Below are 13956 nucleotides of genomic sequence, written 5' to 3' on the forward strand. Positions count from 1 at the left end.
ATTCATCCGAAATAGCTGTATTCCGTTCTCTGTATTGGTTGAATTTCATTTAAAAAGCAATAGAGTCGCAATTCAGTTTTGATTTAACCAAAATATTATTCGCTTATTTGTCATTCGAGACACGATTAGTCGTCCGTACGTTCATACAGAATGTTAATGTCGGCGTTAGTGTTTTGTCCTTGGTAATATATGATATATGATTGAATGAAATGCTACATATATTATACCTCTATTTTGCTGACCGTTTACTTTTAATTTTTAATGTAACAAAAAATGTATTTTGTTTTTTATATAAAATAGAATACTATTACACTAATGTATTTGTTGAAATTAAACACGAGGTATCGTTTTTTTTATTATAATAATTCAAATAGGATTTTAAACTGAACTACAATTCTGCTCTCCATGTTTTTGTATTGTATGTGCAAGGGATAAAAATTTTATTTCATCGATGAGAATTTTCACATATTTATACGACCTTTTCCACATTGAATATTTTTTTTTTTATAAATTATTTAACTTTGTTAATTGTTGCTTAACTACGTTAATGACGAATAAAAGAACTAAAATGAACCACATCTGAGGATTTAAAATATTGACTCAACTTTCTAATATGGTGAAACATGGTTAGTGCCTTGTACGTATGTAATTATATTTTTTGTATGGTCTGTATCATATCATCGTTAATGAAGCGACTTGTAATTATTATCCAATATTATATATATATATATATATGACGAATACTACGAGATTTTTCTGTGAAACGCCATATTTTATTCCTAAAGACTTACGTCACATAGAACGAACCGCAGGCCGAAGGCGGGTTTCAACGCTATTCGTTGTACATAATTGAAGCTGGTTCAAATAGAAGTCTTCAGAAACATGAAGTCGACTTGAAACCTCGCGGTGACGTAAAAATATTATGTTAAATCTATAAGGATTAATTTAACTTATACGTCCATAGATTAAAAATGATTAAAATTGTAAACAAGCTCTCGAAGAAGGAACTTAATTACAAATACGAATTTTGACAGTTTTTTATACATGAATCTATACCAATACAGAAAATAATCTGTCGGTGATGTGTGTGATGAGGCAGATTCGAACTGATACTAAAGTCTATTGTTACCATCCTATTAAATATATTAACATTGGCATTATATTTTATGTTTGTTGCCTGATTTATTTTAGTTTTTACTGAGACAGTTACATCAACCGCGGGTTCAATTCTTTAATTGCTGTGATTGTTATTTTGTCAATTACATGGTAACGACAATATGTAGGTTGGCTCAAAATATTGAAATTGCTAGACCGACTTTAGTATAATATAATATTTGTAATATGAGTAATATTTATGTCGGTTAATAAATGTAATTAACAGTAGCAAAAACAAAAAAATCTGATGTCAATAAACTATTATTATTATTGAAATATTATAAAAAGAGTTTTTATAGTATTTTTAAACAAAAACTCTGCCGGAAGTAAAGTATAAGAAACTTTAAGTCGACTTTCAAAGTATAGAGTAGTTCGTTGCTTACCGTGGAAGTTCTGACGTCAATTTAGTGGCAAATTTGTGCTACAAACATTTTAAATTCATAGATGATGGCTGTTTGTATCGCATTTAAAATATAGTAATATATAACACTGTACTGTAATTCAATAAATATTATATTAGGTATCGTGGATCAATAAACTTTATTTGTACCTTAGGCGTTGAAGCCAACGCGTCTGTTTTAATTAATTACCAAACATACAACTTGTCCGATATAAAATTGTTCAATCTTCCTGCAGTCTTTATTGAATATATATATATATATATTTATATTTATATATATATATAGAGAGAGAGAAATTACAAATTTTAAAACAGTAACTAAATGAAATAATGCATAATATTTTTTTATACCTATATTTCTCCCCTCGCTCAACAAATCTTAATAATATCTATACTGTTAGATAAAGTGTTATGTGGTTGTATATATAAGTGACAAACTTAATATACCTACACTCATAGTAATATATTACACGGAATTAGTGTTTACATGGAACGGAAACGTTGTTGACAGTCTTATCATGTTAATTACACCGAGGTTCATTTGTGTGTACAATCTCATAGAGTGGGTACTTCTGAATTTAAAATATGACAGATGTAGTTAAGGCATTGTGCACAGAGACATTCAGCCAACACATTAATTAAATAAGAAGATTGAGCAGAATTCAGATTAAAATTTACTGCTGTTTATATATTACAAAATATTTATTGTTATCATAGATTCCTGGAAATAATATAACTTTATTATATAGGGTTTTCCATTAAGGGCGCTTGATCTTTGAAATGCAAAAAAAAATACATGTAGGAAAGATATTTGCGAAATTTTTTTTTTATTTGGAAGGTCTATCGACCCCATTATGTATGGAATATGACATCATTCAAATGACCGCCACGGCTTCGGTTGGTGGCGCGCACACGAAAGGTCCAATTTTCGATGACTCTGGCGCACAAATCGGGCTGTATTTGATCGATGGCGTGGCGTATGTTGACTTTGAGGGCATCGGTGGTTTGCGGCTTGTTGGCATAGACCTGCGACTTAAGAAAACCCCACAAGAAAAAGTCCAGCGGGGTCAAATCGCACGATCTCGGTGGCCAGTTCACGTCGCCTCCGCGCGAGATGACCATGTCCAGAAATTGCTCGTGCAGAACTTCCATCGTAGCGTGTGCTGTGTGGCACGTAGCGCCGTCCTGTTGAAACCACATGTTGTCCAGATCCATATTCTCGATTTCAGGCCAAAAGAAGTTGGTTATCATCGACCGGTATCGCTCACCATTGACGGTGACGGCCACACCATTATCGTTTTCGAAAAAATACGGACCAATCACGCCTCCGGCCCAAAATCCGCACCAAACAGTCACTTTCTGCGGGTGCATTGCCACTTGGTGAACCTCGTGTGGATTGGTCTCGTCCCAAATACGGCAATTTTGCTTGTTGACATAGCCATTCATCCAAAAATGCGCCTCGTCGCTGAAGATGAATTTTTTTGCCAAAATCGGCGTCAACTTACAACTGCTCTAATGCCCAGTCAGCGAACACACGGCGCTGTCTATGGTCATTAACCTTGAGCTCTTGGGTCAGCTGGATCTTGTACGGGTGCAGGCTCAAGTCACAACGCAAAATTCGCCAAGTTGTCGTCTGCGAAAGGCCGAGTTCCTGTGCGCGACGCGGAATTGACTGCCGCGGGTTTTCGAGGACACTGTCGCGCACAGCGGCGATATTCTCGGCAGATCTCGCGTTACGTTAACGCACGGGAACCGGCTGATTGTTAACTGACCCGGTTGACTCGAATTTGTCCACCAATCGACGGATAGTCGACTCGGCAGGACGATCATCGCGACCGTAAAACGGGCGAAGTGCGCGGAACGTTGCTCGAACTGAAGACCCATTTTCATAAAACAATTTTATGATTTGCACGTGCTGCTCGACACTGTAACCTGCTATGGTGGTTTGGGAGGACGGAATGAATATAACACACTGCATTTGACAGCTGTCACTCAAACAACATGGCCGCAATCAGCTGTCAAAGTTCAAGCGTCCCTATTGGAAAACCCCATATATCATATATTTTTAAAATTAAAGTTTAAATTTTTAAAGGATATAAAATTTTTGCTTTATGTACAATTTTGGGTCGAATTTAAATCAATAATTTATCATAGACGATTTCATTTTTGTATTTGTCAAAAAGGTTCATCTCAAACAAAATATGTAGTTATATAGAGTGATTAGAATGATATTTGCTTCTCATATTTTTTAAAACTTTACGTGATAATTAATTTGCTGGCAATAAAATTGAACTCCATTTATTCTATATTACTTTTTAGAAGAGAACAACACTATAGATAATTTTATTTTTATATTTATAGACTTAAATGTTGGATCAACATTTGTATGTATGTATGTTATTGTATTATTTGTATGGTTTGTAACATATCATCACTAATCAAGCGACTTGTAATGATTGTACAATATTATATACATATGATGAATAATATGAGATATTTCCGTGAAAAGCCATATTTTATTCCTAAAGACTAACGTCACATAGAACGAACCGCAGGCCGAAGGCGTGTTTCAACGCTATTCGTTGTACATAATTGAAGCTGGTTCAAATAGAAGTCTTCAGAAACAGGAAGTCGACTTGATATCTCGCGGTGACGTAAAAATATTATTTTAAAATTTAAAGATATATGGATTGATTTCATTTATGTCTTGCTTTGGAGTTGTCAATTGGCACAATTGGGGTGAAAGAAAAAAGGTATTTTGATCCAATTGCGTGCTTTATAGATAAATGCTTACTATTGAAAGGATAGATCTTGATTTTAAATAAATTATTTTAAATTACTCTATGTAAGAGTATAGTTACGCTATAATTTTGGAAGATTTAGTTAATACTTCTTAGTAAAAATTAGGTCGTGGTGGCCTGTAGGTTAAGGCCCGTTTTTCGTGCATGAGGGCACGAATTGAAACCTGGAAAGTACCAATGTGATTTTTTCGAGTCATATGCAGTTTCTAAAAGTATTTAGTTACCATTGACACAGGGGCGTGCACAGAGATTTAGGGTAGGGAAAGTAGAATATGTTCGGAAAAAAAAACAATTTTCATCGTTTTTTCCTCCCCTCGAACATTGATAATAATGAGAGTATTCATTTAAATGAAACTATTATTTTTAACAGGCAGACAAGATGTGTGCCGGATTCACGGGTGCTGCTAAGTAACCGAAACGTCGGGAGCATGTAGTTTTTAAAAATAATTAATTACGCGTAGTAATCCGAAAATATTAATAATTAATTTCGTTCAAAACACATCACCAGCACAGAGCTCACAACTATAATTTTCCACAATTCTTAAATAAATTCACTCATTTGCTAAACTAAACTTATTTACTTGCGCTTAGAAAGAAAAATGACAATATTCAATAATAAAAAAATGGCGAAAATATATATATATATATATATATATATATATATATATATATATATATATATAACAGCTTTTCGACCAATCAGAGAGTCCCGTCTCATTTGACAATTAAGACACTTGCAATGACATTTTAAAAGAATAGATTAAGGAAGCAGTGCCTCTCAAATCATGTATGCATAGTTTTTGGACACACACATGCAAACATTTTCTGCATACAACGTGATATTTGTACATCCTTGAGATTATTTGTATGAAATATATGCACCGAGTAGTCGTGCCTCCTGCCGCTCTGGTTGCATAGCGGTACTATCAGTTAGCAGCGGCCGATCGAAAATGTTTCGTTTTCAGTTTATAGATGGCACTTTAAACTATTTTACTAAATCGTGAATCAAATGACATTATTAAATATTAATTCATGACATTTCTATTGCGTAGTGTATGATTAAAAGTATATAAGTAAGTATTAAACAATGTAGGTTTGGTGTTTCTATGGGTATGGTAAGCAGTGCTTATTTACATCTATGGTGTGGATCTATGTGTGTGCATTGACAGGTGGTGAAGAAAAATATCGTAGGGAAACCTGCACTTGTGATTTCAAATTATAAATTTGAAATCGCCAATCCACTTTGAACAAGCGTGATGATTAATGCCCTAACCTTGTCCACGTGAGAAGAGGCCTGTGCTCAGCTCTGGGGATTTATAGGCTGGTGATGATGCTGATGATAAATAAAACTTTATGAAACTAAGCCTTGCTAACTCTGTTGCGGTTTTTAAGTTTAACACTGTAATATATTAACAGAGGCTCTTATCATATTGCATATTACCCTTGGGAGTTTCTATAATGATAATATGTCTAATTAGACAGTGTTCTTCTATCATTATAATTATCCTTTTGTAAATCAGCTGCATGCGAATGAACTTAATTATTCAAAGTCACTCAAAACAAGAAAGGAGGGGTTTTGTTTTGAGTATGAGTGTGATTAAAAATGTTTTATCATAAAAAAATATAAAAAAAATTACAAAAAAGAAATAGTCTATACTTTTTTTTTCAATTTAGCTATCGGAATGGAAGATTTTAATAAATATTTCTGATATTTTTCTATCTATATATTATAAGACGAGCATATTTGTATAGATGCTTACTAAGCAAACGATAAAGTTAGCTCGCGTTGGGATGTCCTAATTGAAAGCGACCAAATTATAATGTAGGGTTTATAAATTTTAAATACTTTCTTTGTTCATGAGTGGTTAGTGTAACGTATTTTAAACAATATAAAAGATATAAAAGTAAATCCGCTTCAAAACAATTCATCGTATGCTTTTCTTGAATTCAGCATCTAGTATTTAATTTGTTAATGATTTCCTAGTATTGAAACATTTCCAAATCAAACAAATATTCCCGTTATTCCGAATATTAATTGATGTTTCAATTCCCAAAACTTCAAACGAACTTTAGGGAATTGAATTTGTAAACGCCACTTCCTAAAATTCCGTTCGTAATACTTATCGGTTTTGCTTAAATCATGTTAAAGAATTATTGATTATAATTAATAAAGGTAGATAATCCCTTTACATTTTATTACTATTTTAATGTGGTTGATAAGTTCTCGTTATTTTATCGATGTCGATAAACCACGTTTCATATCTCGTCACTAATGAAATATTAAAAATTATATAACCTCATAATTTTCCTCCTTCGAGAAAAGTAACAGTTAATACCGTCGACGTTTTATGGTTAAATGATTTTTTCGTTTCATGTTTTATTAATGTCCAATGCTTTGTGTTTCAGCTTTTGTGAATCTAAGTTTCTATGAAACAAGCTATCTCCTATGAAATAAGTTATATTATATAAATAAGACATTCAGATAAAAACGATACTTTTAGATATACAAAATGTTTAAATATACAATGTTTCTTATGTATTAATATTAAGCATGTTTAGTAGTTCTATTAAATAAAGGCAATTGTATTGAATTTTGATTGTTGTAATACAACAGTTATTGTTACAATAATGAAAAGTTATTTACGAACTTTAAAAATAACTACTGAGTGTTAATATCTGTGAACTGTGACTAATTAAGAAATATTACAAAAATAATTTCATACATTGTATTATTTATCAATAACATAATCAGTGGTAAGGTATAAAAATCTTAAAGTAGTTTTTTTAAGTACAGAGTAGTTGTCTCTTAGTGTTTTAGTTTTAATTTATAATTACGATGAAGCTTTTAATTCGCGATGCAAAACATTAAGCATAAACTAGTGACGTATTTATGACTGACTATCTTATCAAAATCTTGTAATTTTTATGTCCACATTGTAATTATTATATGTAGAGAGGAGACGAAAGTTTTTTTTTCATCGTGCGGGTGCCGGGTCTTTCGCGATGCAGAGAGAGGAGCCAATAATGCTTTTTGACTTGCGGCTCAGGAATAGGTTGAATGGGTCCCTATCTAACGCGCGTTAAACGCTAAGTAATATACTATAGTACAGGATGTCCCAAAATGACCACGTCCCTGTGACAGAGGAGTTACTTGAGCTCGAGATCTATTAGAAAATCACAATTTGACTTCAGTAAAAATATCACGGTTTTCGAGATATTCGTACATTTTAATTTTTTTTTAAAATCGCTACCTTGTGTCGGATTTTCTGCTATTGTTGCCTGGAATAGCTTCGGATTGTATTTTTTTTATTGTTCTGACATCTTGAATAGCTTAACCAAATATTAGAATTATTATTTTACCGAGCAATACATAAATTAAAAAAAAATATTATTTTACTGTGACTCGTGACCTTGTGAAAAGATAAACACTGATTTTGACTAGCTGGTGTGAAAAAAACGGTATGACACCGAGTTTGCAAATAATTTTAAAAAGTGGTCTACTTAATACTGATTCAGGAATGGTAAAACACTAGTGAGTTGTTTAGCAAAAACTTTGACATTTAATTTTTTTCTCTCATTAGGACCCTATCAGTACTAAGTGCGGAATAAAACAATAAAATTGTTAAAAGGAATTATCATAAGAGATTGTTAAAACAATGTATTTTTTTATTGCAGCAAATGTTCGAACTGCCTACCGTGTACTCTAACACAAACGGCATCTTTTAAAGAATGAGCTTCTGAGACGCCTCAAACTTATGTGGGAAATTTCTCGAGCAGCTTTATTTTCTCGCGCAGTTCTTTTTGTGTTCTGAAAGGTTTGGAATAAACTTTGTCTTTTAAGCTTACCCAATGGAAAAAATCTAGGGGATTTAGATCTGGCGATCGCGTTGGCCATAAAACTGGTCCGAAACAGTCGATCCATCTTCCTGGGAACGTTTGGTCGAGGTGTGCTCGGACGTTGCGAGCATAGTGGGCTGGGTACCCATCATTTTTAAACCATATCCTTCTTCTCAATGCTAATGGCACATCCTCGAGAAGAAGAGTTAGTTCGTCCTCTAAAAATTGCAGGTAACTTTCGCCACTTAAGATCGAAGGCAGCACAATTGGACCTATTATTTGGCCATTTAAGATACCAGTCCATAAATTTATCTTAAACTGGTGTTGGGCCCGGTCTTCTCTAATCTCGTGTAGGTTTTATAACTGCCAGCTATGGATGTTGTGGATGTTTAAATAACCATCTCCACGACATGCGGATTCGTCGCTCCACAACACCATATTAAAAAAGTTTGGATCTTCTCTATGCTTTTGAAGCATTACACGACAAAATTCACGCGTTTGGCGTAATCGTTCGATAACAGAGTTTGAACCCTTTGCATATGATATGGGTGATATTTGAATCTTTTTAAAACTCTTTGTGCAGACGACTTTGAGACGCCGGTCCGTCTTTCTAACAAACGTAATGAAGTTGATAGATCTTCTGTGACAACCTGCAAAACTACATCTTCCTCTTGAGTATGAGGTCCTCCTTCCGAACCACGAAAACCAGATATTTTAGTATTTCTCGGTAAAATAATAAATCTAATATTTGGTTAAGCTATTCAATATGTCAGAACAATAAAAAAAATACAATCCGAAGCTATTCCAGGCAACAATAGCAGAAAATCCGACACAAGGTAGCGATTTAAAAAAAAAAAAAAAATGTGAATATCTCGAGAACCGTGATATTTTTACTGAGATGAAATTGTGATTTTCTGATAGCGAACTCATCGTACTCCTGTGTCACTGGGACGTGGTCATTTTGGGACACCCTGTATGTATGGTTTATATGAGGCGTCTTCATTTATTTTTATGATTGAACAGACATAAATTTTACGATATAAGCTTGTTGAAGGTACAGCCGCCATTGAAGAAAATTAAAAAGAGGTGAATCACGAATTTTAGGTCAAACACTCATCGGATGAGATGAAAAGTTTTATGTCGACTCCTATGACTCAGAAGTATTCATAATAGACATCAGATTATAAAAAAATATATAATATAAAATTGTCGATATAAAAATATTTAATGTGAATTTCAAATAAGATTATGTGAATAAATTATGAAAGGTCAGATAAAGATCGACCAGGCCATTTGTTATATCTTATTGTAATCTGTTAAATAATTAAAAAATAGAGGTTTTACTTCAACGAATATTAGAGGGAATGGAATTCGGACAGTTTTATATTGATTTCAATAATCAATATACATATATATATATATATAAAAGAATATTGACGAAACGTTAACTAATGTAATTCTTTGATATACCATAAACTAAATTCCATGACAAATTGTAGCTTACTTCTTGTTTTTTCTTATCTAAATTACTCTAACGTTTCTTAAAAAGTCAAAATCTAAGTATTTGTGATCGAAAGAGCAATAAATATCTTTAATTGATATAAACATTAATTCACACATCCATATATCCCCACAAACTACCTTATTAATATTAATAGCAAGACAAAATAAGCAAACTGCTTGTAAAAATATCCAATCCTAACACATAGTCATAAAATACATACAAACAGAAAGATTTCAATATGGTGAGCGTTATAAGTGCATATAAATAATCAATTAAAATAAAGGCCTAAATCAAATACATTAAAATGTATAACAATTGATTTTTTCTCTATTTATCGCGTAAATTTTTACTTTTGAAGATTATCAAGCAAATTCGTGATTCAAATATTTTTTTTCATTTCCGTCCCACCAATATCAATTGATACTGTTTATTTTACTTTTAAAAACAGCTTAAAATCGTTACGTTATAGGGGTCACTGGCTCATAATAATCGTAACGCGTTTATTATAGTTGATAACTGAAACGAATATGTTTGCTCTCTGTAAATTTTACATGCAATATTTAATTAAATAGAATAATATAGATGAATAAATAGATCTTATTTAATTAATAAATAATAAGTTATCAGAGATTAAACGACTCAATACAGCTAGGAGCCATCACTGTTACAGTTCGGGGCGTAGTTGAATTTTTTTTGGAGTATCGAACTAACCTCTAGTTCGATACAAGTTTTTTTAATATACAGCCAGCCATATTTTTGAAGGAAAATAAACGAGAGAGAAATTCCGAATTTTCAATCATATTAAAAGAGAGGCACAATATTTTTTTTATGACAATTTTCTTTCTTAAAAATCTATTCCACTTACCAGATAAAGTGTGTTGTGACAAACTTAATATACCTACACTCAGAGTAATATATTACACGGAATTAGTGTTTACATGGAACGGAAACGTTGTTGACAGTCTTATCATGTTAATTACACCGAGGTTCATTTGTGTGTACAATCCCCTAGAGTGGGTACTTCTGATTTTAAAATATGACAGATGTAGTTAAGGCATTGTGCACAGAGACATTCAGCCAACACATTAATTAATAAGAAGATTGAGCACCATTAGATTAAAATTTAGATGCTGTCTATGTATTATAAAATTTTTATTTTTGTCTCTGCCTTCTGGAAAGCATATTGAGCACAGAATTAATAAAAAATCACGTTTTAAAATAAAGTTATATAGACGTAAAGAAAAGGGAAATATAATTTTAAATGAAATCGGCTTATGAAGTATGAACTTATAGAGTCAAGGTAAAAGAAATCTTAAATATTTTGAATTCCTTTTTAAATATGGTTTTCAGAGTTATTATGGCTATAACATAAACGTGACAACCGACTTGCTAATTTTATTAAAGTCCGGCTTTACGGCTTAATTCACTATATAAATCTTCTAATTTATATAAATGTATAAAATTTAGTTACCAAAAAATATTTAAAGTTTCATTTACTCCCAATTATCATATGTTTATTGAGAAAACTTAAAAATTTATGGTAAACATTTACTGACATGTTCTTCATTTATTATATGAACTTACATCAAATATTTATATTCCTTTATAAAATAACAATAAAGTTATGTTTAACAGCAATAGTAAGTATAAAGGAGTTTTTATAAAAATATTTATATTAAAACCAACAACATAAAAGTGCGGTTGTAAAAACAAATATATGAATAACATAACAAATATGTTTCGTACTTTTTGTTACAAAAAAATTTATTATATAGTTTTTTGATGCGATCGATGGCTGATGATTTATTTGGTTCATTCGAGGCGGTCGTTAGCCATCAACATAACCGGAAAATAGAACCGGATGTTTTGAGAGCTACAGTTTTGTTTATATATATTACTATTATACATTACTATTATTATTTTATTTCCATTACACATTGTATACTTACGAAATACGGTGAGTTGTTTTTCACTAGAAGCCTTCGTGTATATCGGTGTGTCCAAGGATACTTCGCAGGAGTAGCTACCACTGGCAGCAAAATCCAGGTTCTGGAGAGTGATTGAATTCTCTGTCGCTAAAGCGATCTGGAATAATTATTACAAACAATATATTAAAGAACGATAAAGATAGCAAGTTGGTTATGACCACCAAAAAGAAAAAGTTTTATGAAATTAATATATTACAATTTAAAAGCTTGGTCTAAATAAAACTAATATTTTCGGATTACTAATACTGAAAATCTCTTTTCATCTCGTCTGTCCGTAATCACGGTTGCTGCAAAGTAACCGAAACGTCGGGAGTATGTAGTTTAAAATAATAAAAAACGCGTAATACATCCGAAAATATTAGCTTTTATTTGAATGAATACTCACAAAAGTCTGAGATCTCACTAAAAGCTTGGCATTTGTGTCACTCGGAATGCTGTATCATGATACCGATATTTTAAAAAAAAATTTCACTAACCATCGCCCTATTATGCCTATGCTCAAGTAATTATTGGGAGTGTTCAAGATTTATTTTAAAAATAAAATATAATTTTGTTAACACAACATTAATACGTCAATCTCATGACTTAGTAATATGTAATAGATTTAACTATGGATTTTCTTGGTGTGAATTTTAAGTACCTGTTACTTTGCTTTAAGTGTTTAAGTAGTTACATTTATGGCCCCTTTATATTTCACAGAGATTGTGTTATTGTATAACTTTTCTATAATAAAACTTTATAATACTGCGTTCTCTGTACTGATAAAGTTTTAAGTACGTTGTAAATTTTGAATTATAGTAATAAGTTATTCTTCCTTGTGTAGTGCGAGTGCATCAGAGCGTAGATTGAACTTTGCTTCAAGTTTATCCAATTTAATATTTCCAAAGACTACGCTTTTTCCATTTATTGCCTTTAAAATTCGTAAAACAAATAAAATGTTTGTATAAACTTTCATATCACTGAAAAAGTTTTAAAATATATATTTTTTATAAAATAAGAAGGTAGGTATCACATATTCCCAGCTTACAAGTAAATCGCACTAATCTTTGTTACTGCTGCAGTGAACCTGGCCATAAACCGGCAACATGTGCCTTTAAACAGCATTGTGCAGTGGGCAAGCCTGCGGAACACGGGTGGATCGGGAAACAGTTAAATCGGAGGAAATTAATATAAACCCTACCAATAGATAATAACCGAAGCAATTCCTCCAGGTGAATGTGAACCACTGCGCTGGTGTTCAAGACTTGCTGTTCCAAGCACTTGCGCAGTGGCGAATTGGGCTTGCAATTGTTTCGAATCCTTACTACATTCCTAACAGCTGAGCAAGCAATATGACAGGCATTGCTGCCATATATGCATAGATCAACACTGTTTTTCCCTCAATAAAAAAGAAAGGAAACGGTTTCGTCGCGGTTGATTGGGGAAAGTACACGGTAGTTTCTGTGTATTTTTCTTCCAACAAAACTTTCATCGAGTTTGAAACATTTCTAAATGAGTTACAAGTAGCTGTTAGACGTGCTGCACCCCGTCCAGTGATAGTTGGTGGCGATTTTAATGTCAAAAATACGGCCTGGGGTTCGCCAACCACTGAACCACAAGGTAGGCTGGAGGAGGATCAGGCCACAGAGTTGGGATTGGTTGTTTTCAACTGTGGATCTGCATCCACATGCATACGCCCACAGGGGGAGTCAATCATGGATCTCTTCTTTGCAAGTTCCACTGTTTCTGGATCTATTCACGACTGGCGGATTGAAGAGGAGGTAGATACTCTATCCGATCATTTGTATATTTCCGCGTTGACTTCGTTATTCCCACGTTGGGCCTTATCAAAAGCAAATATGAATCTGCTGGAAGAGGCTATTATTATCGAATCCTTTGGCTTACAGCATGTTGAAATTTTAATAATAGACGAATGAGCACTGTTCTTTGGTGATGCGATGAGAAGGATCTGCAATGCCTGTTTGCCTCGAGTACGACAAAAAGCACAGGTGTATTGATGGACAACCGAAATCGCAATTCCCCGTCAAGAATACATCACTTCGCATCGGAAATCTTAGCGGCAAAGACGAAGACACCCTAAAAATAAAAGTATAGAAAACCATCTGCGGGAGACATATTGCAAAGCGAAGAAAATCTTGAAATTTGTTGTATTGCGAGCCAAGAAAACTGTCTGGATGGAACTCACCACAGATCTGGATCTCGACCCATAGGGTCACCCATACTTAGCAGCGGATGGCAAATTAGTTAGAAACCAGCCAGTTGCTGAATAGA

General features: G+C 32.9%; 1 protein-coding gene across 4 annotated transcripts in view; it reads right to left on the reverse strand.

Annotated features, from left to right (window-relative positions):
* LOC116768693 (uncharacterized) overlaps positions 1-13956 on the reverse strand; it is a 63972-nt gene that overhangs the window by 10701 nt on the left and 39315 nt on the right. For all 4 annotated transcript variants that reach the window (XM_061526888.1, XM_061526894.1, XM_032659481.2 and 1 more), the window contains one exon: positions 11647-11782. In XM_061526888.1, the coding sequence (XP_061382872.1) occupies positions 11647-11782 (136 nt within the window). The remainder of the gene's footprint in view (positions 1-11646; positions 11783-13956) is intronic.

The sequence above is a fragment of the Danaus plexippus genome, chromosome 4 (assembly GCF_018135715.1).
Source record: "Danaus plexippus chromosome 4, MEX_DaPlex, whole genome shotgun sequence".
Classification (NCBI taxonomy): Eukaryota; Metazoa; Arthropoda; class Insecta; order Lepidoptera; family Nymphalidae; genus Danaus; species Danaus plexippus.